General features: G+C 41.8%; 1 protein-coding gene across 1 annotated transcript in view; it reads right to left on the bottom strand.

The window, feature by feature from the left end:
• Positions 1-10582, bottom strand: part of CRYL1 (crystallin lambda 1) — a 50992-nt gene extending 40410 nt beyond the window's left edge. The window contains exons 1-3 of the mRNA XM_063149006.1: positions 10469-10582; positions 7683-7790; positions 550-676 (exon numbers count right to left, since the gene is read on the bottom strand). Of these exons, the coding sequence (XP_063005076.1) occupies positions 550-676; positions 7683-7790; positions 10469-10500 (267 nt within the window). The 5' untranslated portion in view covers positions 10501-10582. The remainder of the gene's footprint in view (positions 1-549; positions 677-7682; positions 7791-10468) is intronic.
• Between the last annotated feature and the right edge of the window lie 4947 nt (positions 10583-15529).

Consider the following 15529-nt stretch of genomic DNA (forward strand, 5'->3'; position numbering starts at 1 on the left):
TTACTAAGCAGGACAGATTTCAAACCTATGTATCAACCCTGGTTTTAATACTCTAGCATTCTGGGATAGCTGTGTTTGGTTACAGCACTCTCTCACAGTCAGAAGAGTCATCCCATATGTCATACTCCCTGCCTTCACTAGGTACATGGAGAGGAAAATTACATTCCAGACCCAGCTCTAGAATGTGTGGCATTCCCTAAATGACAATCTGTCCCCCAAATATGTCCTGCCAACCTTCACCTTACATTCATGTTTTTAACAGGTACAGTCATTATTATACATGGAGGTCACCGATTCCCTCCCAGCTTAGCTGCCAGCCTCTCCCCCCATAACTCAGAATAAACTTGCAAAGACTCTAGTGCTAGAAATTCTGCAAAGAGGCATGATCTCCCACACCAGAATACCATCAGGCTAGAAAGAACTTTAACAAGCATGATTATATTCTTATGGGGTCATGCTGTTGAACTCTCCAGTGCCCACCTACTGTGTAGCACAGCTTTTAATCACCTTTCTGAACCATTTGCCATGAGCTAGCAAATCTTTGCTTACCTGAATGAAAGTAGCACCCTCTACTGCTGCCTTCAGGTCTGTACAAACACTAATGAGAGCCAACTGCTGCTCCGCACTCAAAGCTCCTTTCAGGACTCCCGACTTCTCCATCTCTTTCATTTGTTTGCTGACAGAAACAACACAGACACATTTAAACACGTTATCATTGTTCAGCCACCATCAATTTTTTAAAAAACCTTCTTAACAAACCATGTTCTACACTATTTGTTATGCCACTGCTCACATCTCTATTCAAAAATATAAAGGTTCATTGCAATAATTTCTCCTTCCTCCCCCATCTTATCAAAGGTTTTTCTTCTCTTCAAGCACAGACAGCTCCAAGATCTACACCTAGATGTCAGATGGTCACCACTTCAAATTTGTTTTAACTGGTGCACAATCAGCAAGAGGTTTTTTTGGCTCATGTTTAATGGCAAGCAAGGTCCCTTTTATAAACTTCATCTCGTTTTACAAACAGCTCTTTTGCTACAAAGCCTCACTGTAGGAAAATCTCTTTACTAGTATAGAAATAAATAAATATATTCAATACAGGCAAGAGTCCTTCATAAAAACCACACCTACATTTTGATGTTTTTTTAATGACTACAGAACAAGTGTTGAAAATTTTAAATAGTTACTAAACTTGAAATGAATGCTCAAGTACACACCCTGGCTGGGACTGGACATGCCACTTCTTCAGAAAAGGTCTCTATAGTTTGAAGCCCTCAAACATCCAGAACAAGTAAGCCATTTTTCAAAACCATTATAAACTGCTTAGAGGAACAATGGCCACAGAAATTAGGTGGTAATAATCTGTCTGATCACAATCAACCTAAAGCTCCTTGATGTAGTCTTTATCATGGTTAAATCGGTTCAGTTTTCATCAGTTTCAAGACAGAACTCCTCTAAGCTGTTGGTTATTATTCAGCAAAAACTGCTCATCCTCATGAATACGTGAGGAAATTGACCTAATGAATAGCAGCAGGAAAAAGAAAAAATCCTTTATTCTTCCTACCAACTTAATTAAGGACATGGCAAATAGATGGCTGAAAAGCACAGACTTCTACTTCTTAAGCAATTTATGGCAAAGAATAGGAAACAGGGATCTTCAGCTCCCTTTCCCTAGGTCACAGGGAATGTACAGCATGCTGGACAGAAACTTCATCCAATACTTAAGGCTTCTAGCACTAAAGGTGCCAGTGCTTCATCTGAAAAGAAACAGGTGCCCTAAGCTACAGAATCCAAACTTCTGGCTCCCTCACACCTTGTGAGGCAAGATGAATAATTCAAAAGGTCTTTACTATCCATTCATTAGAACTTCGTTTCCCAGGTGCTTTTGCCCAGTAAAACACATACAAAACAAAAGTTACATTTTAGGAGATCCTACTAGAATTACTTCCTTCTTTGAAGAAGAGGGTGAAGTTCTTGTTCACTTTCATTGCAATACTACATTTGTCTTATTCTCCTAGGTTCTCAAAAATTACAGTACATGACTGGTGACTAAGGGATTCAAAAAAGCTGGAGTCATAGACTAAGTGATCCAGCTTCTATTTTTCTTCCCCTTGCAGCACCCATCTCCTCTTTCATATCTTCCCTTCTGTGCCAGTGATAACCATTCTGCATTTCTGCTTTTCTGTCACAAATCACTAACAATACACTGTGCACTCAGAATATAATTTCTAAGTTAACCTTCAAAACTACCACCTTCATCTTTGGAATTTGAGGCTGGACTGATTTTTTTAATTCCTAAACAAAGAGCATTCCTATTAACATAACCAATCTTCATGTTAGCCATGCATTTAAGTCAGTTAAAACATGGAGTAGGAAATATATGCATTACTTCAGTTTTGGCCTTCCCTCCTGGGAAATTTTTTGCACCCTTTGTCAATCTACTTGTAGCCATTCTGGTTGCTTTGTTCCACAAACAAATTTTAGTCTTTCAAGCATTAAACCACCATTATATTCCCATGTGGTATTAGATTGCTGCAGAACTGTGGGAAACCAGTGTTCCCTGATACTTACCATTCATAAGACACAAAGGTTTGTACATAGAGCAGTGCACCACTGACCTCTACTGGATGACTTTGTAATGAAGACAGCCTAAAATTTTTGGGGGTAAAATTTTGGTCCCTAGGATGACCTTAGACTGCGATCACTGCAGCCATATCCACAGCTTCACTCTGCAGCTGGATTGTATGTGCAGCGCAGAGTTTCACCTGTAAGGTCTTTGAAGAATGAAGAATTCACATCAATAAGAAAATACTATTTCCTTTCTGAGCTTATGCTTCATCTACCTCCAGAGTTTTACTGTTGTACCTGTCTGCCCATGTCAGCACTATTCTGGGAACTGGGCTAATATTTGCTTCAGGATAAGGCATCCAATCTACAGGAACACTCCCAATCACATAAAATGCTTCTGCTTACAAACCCTACTCTAAAAGTCTTTACAGAAGGACCCTGAAAGCAATGCTAACACTTAACTCATCTTGTTCACATCCCACTTGCTTCACCTTTATCCACAGCCACTACTGGGCACTTGTATTCAGCACACATGGTTGCAACCAGCAAATACTTACTAGAAATAAGGCTGCTTAATCACAACCACACTGCTCACACTAACAAGTAGGGAAGGAAGAGAAGAAAACACCAGCCCTGTTCTTCACAAGTTCAGCCAGCTGCTGTTGTCCAGAGACTAGAACTATTCAGCAGTCAGTGGTGTCTGATAAATGAGAGGGTAGTTGGCATGGTGAGAACAAACCAAAACATCACTCATCTTTAGCCCGAAACAGAACACACCAAGTAGGTTTTGCGTAGCCAAGCTTGAAAGCTTTCAGGAAAGGAGATTTTACTGACTCCTTGGACAACCTGTTACTCTGCATACCAGGCAAATGTGAGCACCGTAACTGTTCTCAAAACACAACTTTAGTCATTACACAAATCACCCTTACTGAAATAATTTGTTCCAGTTGCCATGGGCACTGGCTACCACACAGGAATGAGGTGAAAAAACAACATGTCCTTTTGGAGGTATTTCATCTCAGTCAGACAGAACAGTCAGACAGAACCTTTTTAAGAAGGACTCTATCCCCTTCCAAAGCCTATCAATATGTTCTCTAGTTAGTTCTGCAAGTGAAGCAGTTTTGCCTAGCTAGTTAATTGCACTTTTGCCAATGGTGAGTGGGCAGAGATAAAATCAGAAGGTAGAATCAAGCTTACAATTTAGCACAAGCTCGATGCGCCAGCATCAGGCACTCAATATCAAACTGTGTTCTGAAAAGAATCATCTATTTAGAAGATGATTCTCTCCTTAAAGGAGATAGATAAAACTATCAAAGAAGACCTAAGCCAAGCTGCATTTTGCCCTTGATATATATACAGTACCAATACAACAAAGCAGTCCATAAGACAGACTGGAAGACTAAGCCAGCAAGCCTGGTAATTAATCAGTCTTTATCAGCAGAATAATTATGTTTAAAACAATAGCACAGTAACTACTTAGAAAAGTTTATGTATTTCAAGAACCATAAATTTATTTTTTGCAGAGGGGCATGCACTAAAGCATTTCTGCATCCTATCTTTTAGGACTACTTTCAGGAATAGCACACTTGTTTTTCTAATTCTGATTATTTCAAAATTTAGCAACCTTACATTCAAACCAGAATCACACCGATGCAGAAAAAAAGCACGCTGGATATGAAAAATTACATTTCCCAAGGCAGGCTACTAGAGCATGCATTCAGTAGGTCCTGTGTGGTATAAGGGTGTTCATTAGTTTGTTTCTTCATCAGAACAAAAGGTTGTTCCATTAGAGCAGACACTGAGATGTTCTGAATTTATATAAAAGGCAATGACTTCTGGGTTAATGGACTAAAAGGCAACAACATAAAATAATTAAGTACCACTTCTGCCCTCACAGAAGTAACATCTCCTTTTAGAAGTAAAGTGAGTGTTGCTTACTACTCAAACCCCATTTTATTTGGAAAAGGGAAACTACAAATAGTCATCTGCACACTTTAGTTTCTCCCCAGTAAGTCATACCTCCATACTCTAAAAGTTTGTGGACTGCAGACCAGAGTGGAATAAATATGTTCCAATACTAAAACAAAATAAACCACAAAACCCCTAAGCCTAAAAACTTCCCTAAAGCTATTTGCTACTTGGAGGGAAAAAGGAAAGCAAATTACATCAGTTTCAGAGAACCAGTCACCAGCTGGCTCTATCAGACAGACATCCCCTTGCTGCTCTCCTGTTAGCATGCATGACCTGCTCAAGCTCCAGCTCTTACAGAAGTACCACATCAGTAAATCACTGTGATTTACTGCAGGTTGTGTGCTATGAAATGAGTGCAAAGAAGTTTGTATCTATCAAGATATGATCAATCATTAAAGCAGTGGTTGAAGAAACTGTGTAGCTTTGTATTCTTGTCACGAAAACTGTTTTCCTGAAACTAGGCTTTTTAACTGGTGTTACAGTAGCCAAAATACACAAGTTAATTATAAGTTAAGATCATCTTATGTAAGAGGCAAAACCTGCCTTGAACTCAACTGAACTTGCCTTGAACCTATCAATGACTTGGATGAAGGGGCAGGTGCCTCCTCAGCAAGTTCACCAATGACACTGAACTGGGAGGAGTGGCCCCAAATGTCTGTGCAGTCCTTCAGAAGGACTTTGACAGGTTGGAGAGAAGGGCAGAGAGGAACCGTCTGGAATTCAACAAAGGCAAATGCAGAGTTCTACACCTGGGGAGGAATAACCCCAGGCACCAGCACAGGCTGGGGGTGACCTGCTGGAAAGCAGCTCTGTGGAGAAGGACCTGGGGGTCCTGGTGGACACCAAGCTGTCCATGAGCCAGCAGTGTCCTCGTGGCAAAGAGAGCCAGTGGGATCCTGGGATGCATTAGGAAGAGGAGTGCTAGCAGGTCAATGGAGGACATCCTGCTCTGGATGTCTCCTCTGCCCTGATGAGGCACATCTGGAGTGCTGCATCCAGTTCTGGGCTCCCCAGTACAAGAAAGACACAGAGCTCCAGGAGGGGGTCCAGCAGAGGGTTATGAGGATGATTATGGTGCCAGAGCATCTCTCCCACAAGGAAAGGCTGATGGAGTTGGGCCTGTTCAACCTTGAGAAGAGACAACACAGGGAACCCCAACAATGTCTATAAGCATCTTAAAGGAGGATGTCAAGAAATGGATTCAGGCTCTTCTCAGTGGTGCCAAGCAATAGGACAAGAGACAACAGGCAGAAATTGGAATACAGCAAGTTACACCTGAACGAGAGGAAGAGCTTCTTTACTGTTAGGTTAACTAAACACTGGAACAGCTTGCTCTGAAAGATCGTAGGGTCTCTTTCCAGGAGCCATTCAAAAGCTGTCTGGATACAAGGAGCTTTAGAAAACCCTGCTTGAGCAGGGAGGTAGGACTAGATGACCTTCAGTACTCCCTTCCAACACTATCCATTTTGTGATTCTGTGAACTCCTGCAGGAGAACACACACAGGCACACAACAGTACAGACCCACTTAAACAGCACTATATCCTATTACACATGACACTCTATGCCTCATGTTTCCAAGCTGAAAACCTTGGAAGGCTAACATCCTCATGCTGCTATAAGAAAAAATATGGGGCTTTAGTAATGAACACCACAAAGCTGCCACCTAATAATCCAGTCTCATTGTGGCTACAACTATGACAGCAACTCTGAAAAAACCCAAAAGTTTGTGTCATCTATGTGATGCAACAGAGATGCTTGGTCTAACATCTACCTGGAAAGAAAAAAAAAAGGGGGATAGATTTTCCCACTCTTCTGTTATCAAGCCTTTTTTAGCAGATCTCAATAGACATCACATACAGTTTAACTTCTGAACTCTAACAACTGAACTGATCTACAAGTTCCTGAAGTCACTCCTGTTTGCTTTAAGGCTTGTTACAGAAAGCAATTAGGATGCAGCACACCACAATTTTTTTTCAGGTGCACCTTACACCCCATAGAGCCGACACACAAGCTGACATCATGCAGTCCAAGGCATCATGAAGGGAGAGCTGATGCATTTAGGTCGGTGCTAATTGTGAAGTCATCTGAAGTCCAGCATTAAATGCCAATACAGCAACATAAGGTTGTGCACAGAACCACTTTATAAATGTACTTTCACCCTCACTCACAGGCAGATAAAAGCTGTATTTTCAGGCCCAGCAAGAAGAGGGTGCATAGGACCAAGCAGACATGTTCCTTCTAACACAAGAACTAGGGGTCAATTAGAGTAATTTAGGAGCCAGGTTCAAAACAAACACAAGGGAACAGCTCTTCACACAATGAGCAGTAAATCTGCAGAACACAAAGTCCTTTGGTAAGGAGGCCACAGAAGGATTTATATCAGTTCAAGGGAAGGTTAGAGAAATACTTGGAAGAAATCCAGTTAAGAGTGACTGAATAGATAATTAACTTGTTGGCATTGAAGGTTGGGGGAGGAGCCAGACAGGCAAGACTTGAACTTGTAGCTCTAGCAGTACCAAAAGCACAAGGCTTTAGCCACAGTGCCATGGGCAACAGAAGAGGGCTGGAGGTCCCCTGGACTCAACAGGTGGGAGTGACATCAGGTTCACACCCTCACACTGGCACTCCTCCTAAAGATGCTTCCTGCTTCAACTATATCTGACCAATGACACTAGCAACCTATTCTTCTAGGACTCAAAAACACCAGTTTAAGAGTTTAAAAACTAGGTATAAAATGCTAATAATTGTAGCAGGGCTTCTCAACAGTCCAATTTAACCTACTCCACTTTGAAAAGTGTTGCTTTTCTGTGAAAAAACTTTGTTGCCTTTCTGTGGAAAAACTCTTACATTCATATATTTTAAACCTAGTCTATAAATAACCTAATGGTGGTAAGCATTATTTTAAAAAATTGAATTTAAATGTAAGATCTTGAATAACTTAAAAATTAAATTTCTCTTCAGAAATGTCAGTTACACTTGGAAGTACAGATCTTCTGATCTTAACCTGTGCTTCTAAGTTAAAGCTTTCTTCAAAGCCTAAAATCGATGCTCCCTGAAATAATAAGATATGGCTTTTCACTCATAATTACAAAAATCCCACAGTTTTATTCCAACTCCAGTTATTTCAAGTCAGGTTACCCACCGAATATTTTCCAGTGCAGTTGTTAGCTGCTCTTGTGCAATATCATAAAGTTTCACTCTGAGGCCTCCAGCAGCAAACACCATGGCCCAGCTGCGACCAATGAGTCCACTGAAAAAAAAATATATCAGCCAATTAATAAACCAGCATTTAATAGGGGGAAAGAGATCTTGAAAGCATTGCAAAAACCAAACCAGAGCTTGGACTCTCTGATATTTGATAAAAAGATCAGTTACATACTGATGAGAAATAATCCCTCTAACACAGAAATACTCTTTGCTGGCTGTGTATAACAGGTTCTCTGAAAGCTGGAATGAAAATAACAGGGAAGAAAAAACCCAAAACAGAACAGAAAAAGGAGAGCAGAATTCAAATAGGAGGAAGCACTACTTTGGGATAGTGGACTCAATCACCAACAGTTTTGTCAGCCACAATCTCAATCTGGACTTGGTTAATGCATTTATTTTTAAGAGATTTTAAATAAATAAATTAATTAAAAGATCTGTTTGGCTCCTAGACTGAAGACAGGCAGCAGTCCACTGATCCCAGAGTGCAAGACCCTGCTTCAGAGGTGATCAGAAAACCCAAGGCCCAGCTACTGAAGTCACAGGTCCTCAGCAATTCAGAAAGTAGCCCAAGCACATGAAAAGGGAAAACAAAAGAAATCTTAACTGAGCATACTTTTGATACCATTTTTCCACCTAGCCACTTCTAGAAATACCTTTATTTTTAGATTAAGCACTTTATCACGTTGGATACATATAGGAACAGTCTGCCTACATCTTTTGGTGAATCATATTACTGAGCAACACATGGAGGAAATCTGTAGTAACTGACAATTTTATTGTCTCTCTTAAAGAGATGCAGGTTCTAACTTCATTAGATGTGTAGCAGGCAGTCTTTTCAAATGGAAGCACCAAGGCACAGTGTCACAAGCTTAAGTAACCTGAAATCACAAAAACTTCGGAAAAAAAATCCATAACAGAGACAAGATCAGAACTCAAGATCCATGATTTTTACTGTGGGGGTTTTGATAATTACATGCATTTCCTCTCACTTCCAAGATCACTGTATTTGCAGCATTAAACTTTAGTGATGTCTGGCAACTGAAAAATTCAAGGCCATTAGGGCATCAATAAAACATTAAAAGGGGAGCAAAAGTCAGAAGTAAAGTAATAGGGCAGATGAAAAAACAAGGAAGAAAAAACAGGAAACATGCTCAGCCTTTCGTTTAACTAGATCTTTTTAAAAAGGATTAAAACGGGAAGTTTCAAAAAATAGCAGGAATCAGTGGAAATAACTTGGACAAAAAAAGTGAAGTTTTGCATTTACTGCTGTTAAGCAGACAGTGAGGTCTCTCTCAAAACCTACCATTTAAAGGTAAAAATAAACAACTTCTTTGCAGTAAGCCCAGAGTTCATCAATTCTGAGGCAAGCAACAGAACAAACTTACAGAATAGGCATGGTCAAGGTTTGTGAGCTACTGCAGCCTCCTGGCTAATGAGTATTTATAAAATAAAAGCATGTGAATCACTTCAACTTGACATAAGCATATCTGAGCTACCAGTATCTTTACAAAGTAGCAGAACCTTTCTAAATTGCACTTTTAAATTAAATTTCCTTAAAATACAAAAAAAATTCCTTAATACAGGTTTCTAAGATTGTGGGTTTTTTGTTTTGAACCGCAGAGCACACAAAGTAAGTCAATGGTAGGTATCAGGCCTGCACCGTTACTGCATTGTGCATGACAGCATCATCACAACCTGATGCTGGCATATTTCACCCCAAGACAGTGCTTTCTGACACTTTAGGCGCTGTCATTTTGGGCTCAGTGATAGGTAAAGTATTAATAACCAAATCTGCTCACACAACTTCCACAGGTGCTACCAAAACCTGCAGTAGTGCCACAGGAGCCACAGCAGGCAAGAGCCCAATTCTCCTGACCCTTCAGGTACACCTACAGTGAACAAAATTTCCCTGAGTACCAGCAGCAGGAGCCAGTTTGGTCAGTGTCACACAGCAGCACCCAAACTCCCATCCTGAGGCTTCGAGTGGTCTTGCTGATAAAGCTGGCTCCAGCCCACACTTGTAGCACCAAGGTACAGTGGTGCACAGGGCATTGTTACTATCCCGCACCTATTCTCTCTCCCCTCCTGACTCTTGTTCAAGTAAAGAACTTTAGGTTCAGCTCAATGAGAGGATGAAACAATGCCTTCCCATACAAGCCAGAAATACTGCTGACTTTTGTGGCAAGTCAATATTGATTCAGGAGTGTTTAAGACCAACTTAGGAGTTTCCTGACATAGCTGACTAACAGGACGTTAAGCTGTGCTTGGATTTCTCCGCTCCTCTTGCACTTAGACACACAAAAGGCATTGCAATGAAAAGGGACAGCAGTCCTTCAGACGTAAAGGGCGACTTCGGTAAAGATGTTTGTTTGTTGTTTTTTTACAGTAGCACAGAGCTGTCAGGGGCTTAAACAAAGGCACTCTAAGTAGAGGCAAGCAGGTGCATCCCACCACGTCCCGAGATCCAGCAGCAGCTCGCCCCCGCGGCTGGGGAGAACCCACCGCCTGCCCTGCTGTCACATCCGGCAGCCGCAGCACTGGGGGCAGCTGCGGCAGGGCCGTACCCAGCACTGAGTCCCCGAACCCCCTGCCCGCAGGCCGGACCGAGCCGGGAGAGGCGCCCGAGCCCCTTCGCACGCCGCGGGCATCCGTCCTACAGGCGCCGCGCCGGAACCTCCTCCCGGCGGCGCTGTCCCCGCCTGCGGGGGACGAGAGCTTTACCTGCCGATAATGGTAACCTGCGAGGGCTCCATGCCTGCGACCGCCGCCACCGGGAGGGAGAAGCGGGATGGGCAGCGGGATGAGACACCTCTGCCCCGAGCGGGCCCGCCCCGCCCGCGGCTCCCGCCATGTCACGGCCGCCCATTGGCTCCGCGGCCGCCCCCGCCCCGGGGCCGAGCCTGACCGGGGCCGGGGCGGGAACGGGGCGGGGACCGGGACAGGGCCGAGCCTGCCCTGGGCCGGGGCCGGGGCCGGGGCCGGGGCCGAGCCTGACCGTGGCCGCGGCGGGAACGGGGCGGGGACCGGGACAGGGCCGAGCCTGCCCTGGGCCGGGGCCGGGGCCGGGGCCGGGGCCGAGCCTGACCGGGGCCGGGGCCGGGGCCGAGGCTGGGGGCGGGTCGGGGGCGTCTCCCCCGGCCGCAGCCCCCCAGGTCCCGCCCCGCCGCTCCCCGGGCACGAAGAGAAAACGTGACATTTTAAATGTTTGATTAATATAAAATATTATATTAAAATATAATACATCCAGGAAATACTTTTAAGTTTTTTTGTCTTTCTCAAAAAACTTAACAGTGGAAAAACAATACATTCGAACCCAGAATAAAGGTTTGATAGTTACTGATGAAGTTCAGTGAACCTTTGGCTATTTGAAAGTTTGTTCAGCTTCTTCTGAACAAACTTCTACTTTCCAAGAAAAATAAATAAGGCTAACATAATAATTTGGTACATCTGCCCGCTCACTGGCACTTTGCTAATTCCAATCACATCCAACAATGAGATGGAGAAGTCAAAACGATATATTCCTAAAGGCTTCATGAAGACTGCTCAACGGGTAGCAGGTGGAAAACCAAACTATTTATCTCCTTGGCTTCCTGACCTTAACACCATCCATGTAACCTGAGATATGCCAGTAGCTGGGAAGTGTTAGTGAAACCAACTGACAGTAAATTGGGCCATGGGAAGATTTAAGACAGTGGGACAGAAGAGTGTAGCTTGCTGTGCCAGTTCTGCTGCTCAGGGCTTGTGTAGGCTGCCGTAGAAAAGCATTTTAAGGTTTTAGCATGTACCAATTTTGTTCCTTTGAAGACTCATTCAAAATGGTCTGACTTGGCACATGTTCTAAACACAAAGACCTTTCTGTAGACAGAGCATAACTGAAGCAAACAATGCATACTTTCTTTGTGAACTCAGGTTTTTACCTCAAAGAAAAAATGGTAGTTCCTAGAACATAAAAGTAATGTCACCTGGGCTTGAGAAAAAATGGTCTTCAGAACAACTTTACCATCACTTCCATTTAGAAGTACTTATCAGTTATTTTAATACTCTTTGACCTCCTGAGACGTGTATTTATTTGATCTCCTGAGACTTGTCATCAGCAATAGACTAAGAGACAAAAGCCATTACAGATCTACAAGTGGATTTCGAGAATTAAAAGTTCTGAGTGTTACTGCAAGGGTTTTAGAGCTAATCACAGCTGTGATAAAAATGATTCCAGGGCCTTTTAGTTCTGGGGGTGAACAAAACAAGTCTGTGGCAATGAAATGCGAACTATATTATTGTTATTGTTGTTATTATTGTTATTATTATTATGATCCATATATTAATGACAAAGCCCCATAGCTCTGCATTACTTAATCAAAACTAGGGTATGACCACAGTACAAGTTTAATTTTTGTGTAATAGCAGAAGAGTTTTAGGCCCAGTTCTTGCAGCCACCACAAGTTAGGGACCGTGATTCTCCTCCCTCTTCTGCAATTCACATGGAAAGGACAGAAGGTGCTGTAAGCCCAGAAACATCAAAGACCATAACCAACCAATATTATGGTGAAAGGACTTGGGCTCCATTAGGAATGAAACGCAGGGCTTGTACTGGCACCAGGCATGCACTCACCAGCGTATGTATTCTTTCTTCAAAGCCAAATAGGTGTAGAGGCAGATTTTACTTGTGCTGGGAGCTGCACAGTTGATCCCTCTATGGTTTTAGTCTTTTCCTATGGAGTATGCTCCTCTGCTGCCCCACGGGCAGAGCTGAAATCTGCTACTGGCCACAGAGGGGTGGATTTACCGCAGGGGAGAAGCAGGATGGTATAAAAGGGTCGTGTAATAAGCAAGGGGAAATAACTCTCACTAACTCTGAGCCTTGGCGACGTGTGATATGAAGGAGATGTGAATTCCCTTTGGAGAAAAGAAAGGAATGGTATGCTTTTAAAATACAGAGAGTGCTAGCCTAAGCTTTTAGTGTGGAATAATAACAGAGGCATAGTTCACATTTGTTAAGTATTAGATCTGTTTAATATATCACTTGTTCACTAGAGCAACCAGCAAGTACATTTATTTGGTAATGGACTATGATCTGTTGCTACTACTTTCCTAATGGTTCGTGAAGTATAATGCCTTAAAAAGATAGCTTTAATTTGTCACTTTATTGCTCTTCTGTAGAGTTCTAACTAATGGTTTGCATACTGTGTTATAACTAATGGTTGTATTGAAATTATGTTACAATTAAAACTATAATTTTAATTATTGTTAGCAGTTCGTGCTGTTAATTTGAGTGGTCTTTCAAAGTGCAGATGGTCTGATGCAAAGACTATCAATATTGTAAAAATTCTGATTCCTAAAGAAGCAATCTGAAGGAATAAGAAAGTAAACAGTAGTAAAGTAGATACTACTAAAGCACAATTCAGCAAAACTATATAGAATTATATGGTTCAGTAGTAAAAATACCTGTTAAGAAAATGATTTTCCTGTTGCAAATGCATTTCAAACCCAAACTACAACATGTGGTACAACAAAGAAGGGCACATGGTATGATCCTTGGGGTGTCCTGTGTAGGGCCAGGAGCTGCACTTTGATGATTATTGTGGATTCCTTCCAATTCACACATTCTACAGTTTCATATACATTTCTTTTAACATATGTATCATTCATAATGAGGTTCTTCCATTCCCTTTGTTTTCAAACTGTATGCTGACCAGATGCTTTAGTTCCGTGAGGAGCAGTTAAATGCAGCTTCACTGTTTCTGACAGTCCAGCTGGTTGAATGGTTTCTGCATGACAGCAGGTAATCCCAAAACCTGGTCAGTCCAGAATTCAGTACTAGAAAATTACTTTTTTAAAGATTACAGTGGGAGAATTACATTTTCAAATCAGAAAAACAGCAATCAGTGTGTGATCAGATGAACAGCTCAACTGGCAGAGCAAGGGTAAGGTACACACTAACAGCGATTACAAAAGGTACATACCAACAGCAATTATAACAGGCAGACTGTGGCCAGTAACCCCTGAACCCAAATTAGTAGGTCCTGGAATAGTTTGTCTGAGTCCTTATTTGCAAAGTTACTACTGAAAAAAGACAGATTCACCATGTAGTGAAAGGCAAAGAAATTCCTGTTTCAGAATATAGCTTCATGGTTTCTTTAATCTGTACTAAATTTTCACTGAATTTTTTGGATCGGGTACTTGAAGTCTTGAATAGTGGCTGAAGGAAAACCTCATCAGATCAGCAGTTTGCTTCAGCTGCACAAGTGTGTAATTTGATGCAGTCAGAGGAGTGATCAGAGGAATTTAGTGATAGTCGTGGTTTAATCGACCTTAAAATTATCAGGAATTCAAAGCATACAATGCTATTTGGACTAGAGTAGTTACTAAATTTACTCTTTTAGGTTTGTCCTTTTTTTTTTTTCACTTTCTAGGTTGCCCTCTGGATTTAGCCAATAAAGACAATTACATCATCTTACACCATTTACAGGCTTTCTTACTGTAGATGAATTGTTAGATGAAGTCTTGTTAGATGAAGTCTTATGATCACAACCCATGAGTAAGGCCCTGTGTTGCCACAAAGGCTCCTGAGATTTTGGGGGTTTGTGTGAAATCTTCATGTATTAAGATGTATTTATACTTCATAGCACCAGAAAAAAAAAGAAAACAAAAAACAAAAAACAAACAAACAAACAAAAAAAAACAACAAAAAAAACCCCCAAAACTAAACCCTGTCGATTGACACAGCTTTTCAAAACATGAACAAAGTCATTGAGACTCTCATAATCTTGTGAGTATGTCAAAAGTAGCAGCTGGAATGCAAGGTCTCAGGACCTGGGCCAGGGCATGTTCCCAGTATGGTCAGAGTCCATCCAGGACAGGGGCCCCTTAAGTCTGAATGTATACACCCAATTTTGGAGGGTAAGGAAGTCTGACAGTAGGAAAATGGTCAGATTCCAGGGCTGCCTTGGCACCACCTCATTTACAAATCAGATGCACTGCCTCCTTGACACAGTGCCTTCTTTTCACTGCCCTAGAAATTTGGGTTGAGAACAGTGCTGGGCACCAGTATGCCCAGGTCCCCAACATGGACAAGCTGGATAGCAGAGCTAGGTCTATTACTACCCAATCTACCTATTGCTCAGGTACATATTAATGCAGTTGGGAACAATGAGAAAAAATCTAAAAATCACAGGTTCAATGTATATGAGGTGTCCCAAGCTGAAAAAGAGGGGCTATAAATGTACATATTTTTCTTATGCTTAAGTTTATGATTTTTGGGAAGTAATGCAGCTGAAAACTTTTCCCACCCTAAGTCTGTCATTCTGCAAACTACTTGTACTCCAGAAAATTCAGGTATAAAGACTCTCATGTCCAAAGGTCGCAAGTCTCAAGTTTCTGTGTGAAAGTGGTTCATGCATGGAATGTGAACAGGTTAATGCAGGAAGTGATAATGTCTTAATAATTCTTTATGTTATCTTTATTTCTCTGGTTGGAAGCCAGAGCAGAAAGACCTTTCACTTGTCCTCTGTACTTATCTCTTCAGAAAGGACTTTGAGGCTGTAAGGTGAGCAGCAGAAGACTCTGACATTGCATAATGTGCACAATCCCTGACCATAAAAAGGGTGTTCTGACTGTATTGCATATTGTCTTTTGAGCTTTCTTATGCTATTGGCATAAGGCAGTAGGGGTTACAATTGGTTTCATAAAATGTTTTCTCTCTCAAAAATACTGTAGGCATGTTCAGAGATCCCTTCTCTATTCTGTTTTCCACTTAAGCATAGGACACTTTCTCCAGAGTATAAT

This window comes from Melospiza melodia, chromosome 2 (genome assembly GCF_035770615.1).
Source record: "Melospiza melodia melodia isolate bMelMel2 chromosome 2, bMelMel2.pri, whole genome shotgun sequence".
Classification (NCBI taxonomy): Eukaryota; Metazoa; Chordata; class Aves; order Passeriformes; family Passerellidae; genus Melospiza; species Melospiza melodia.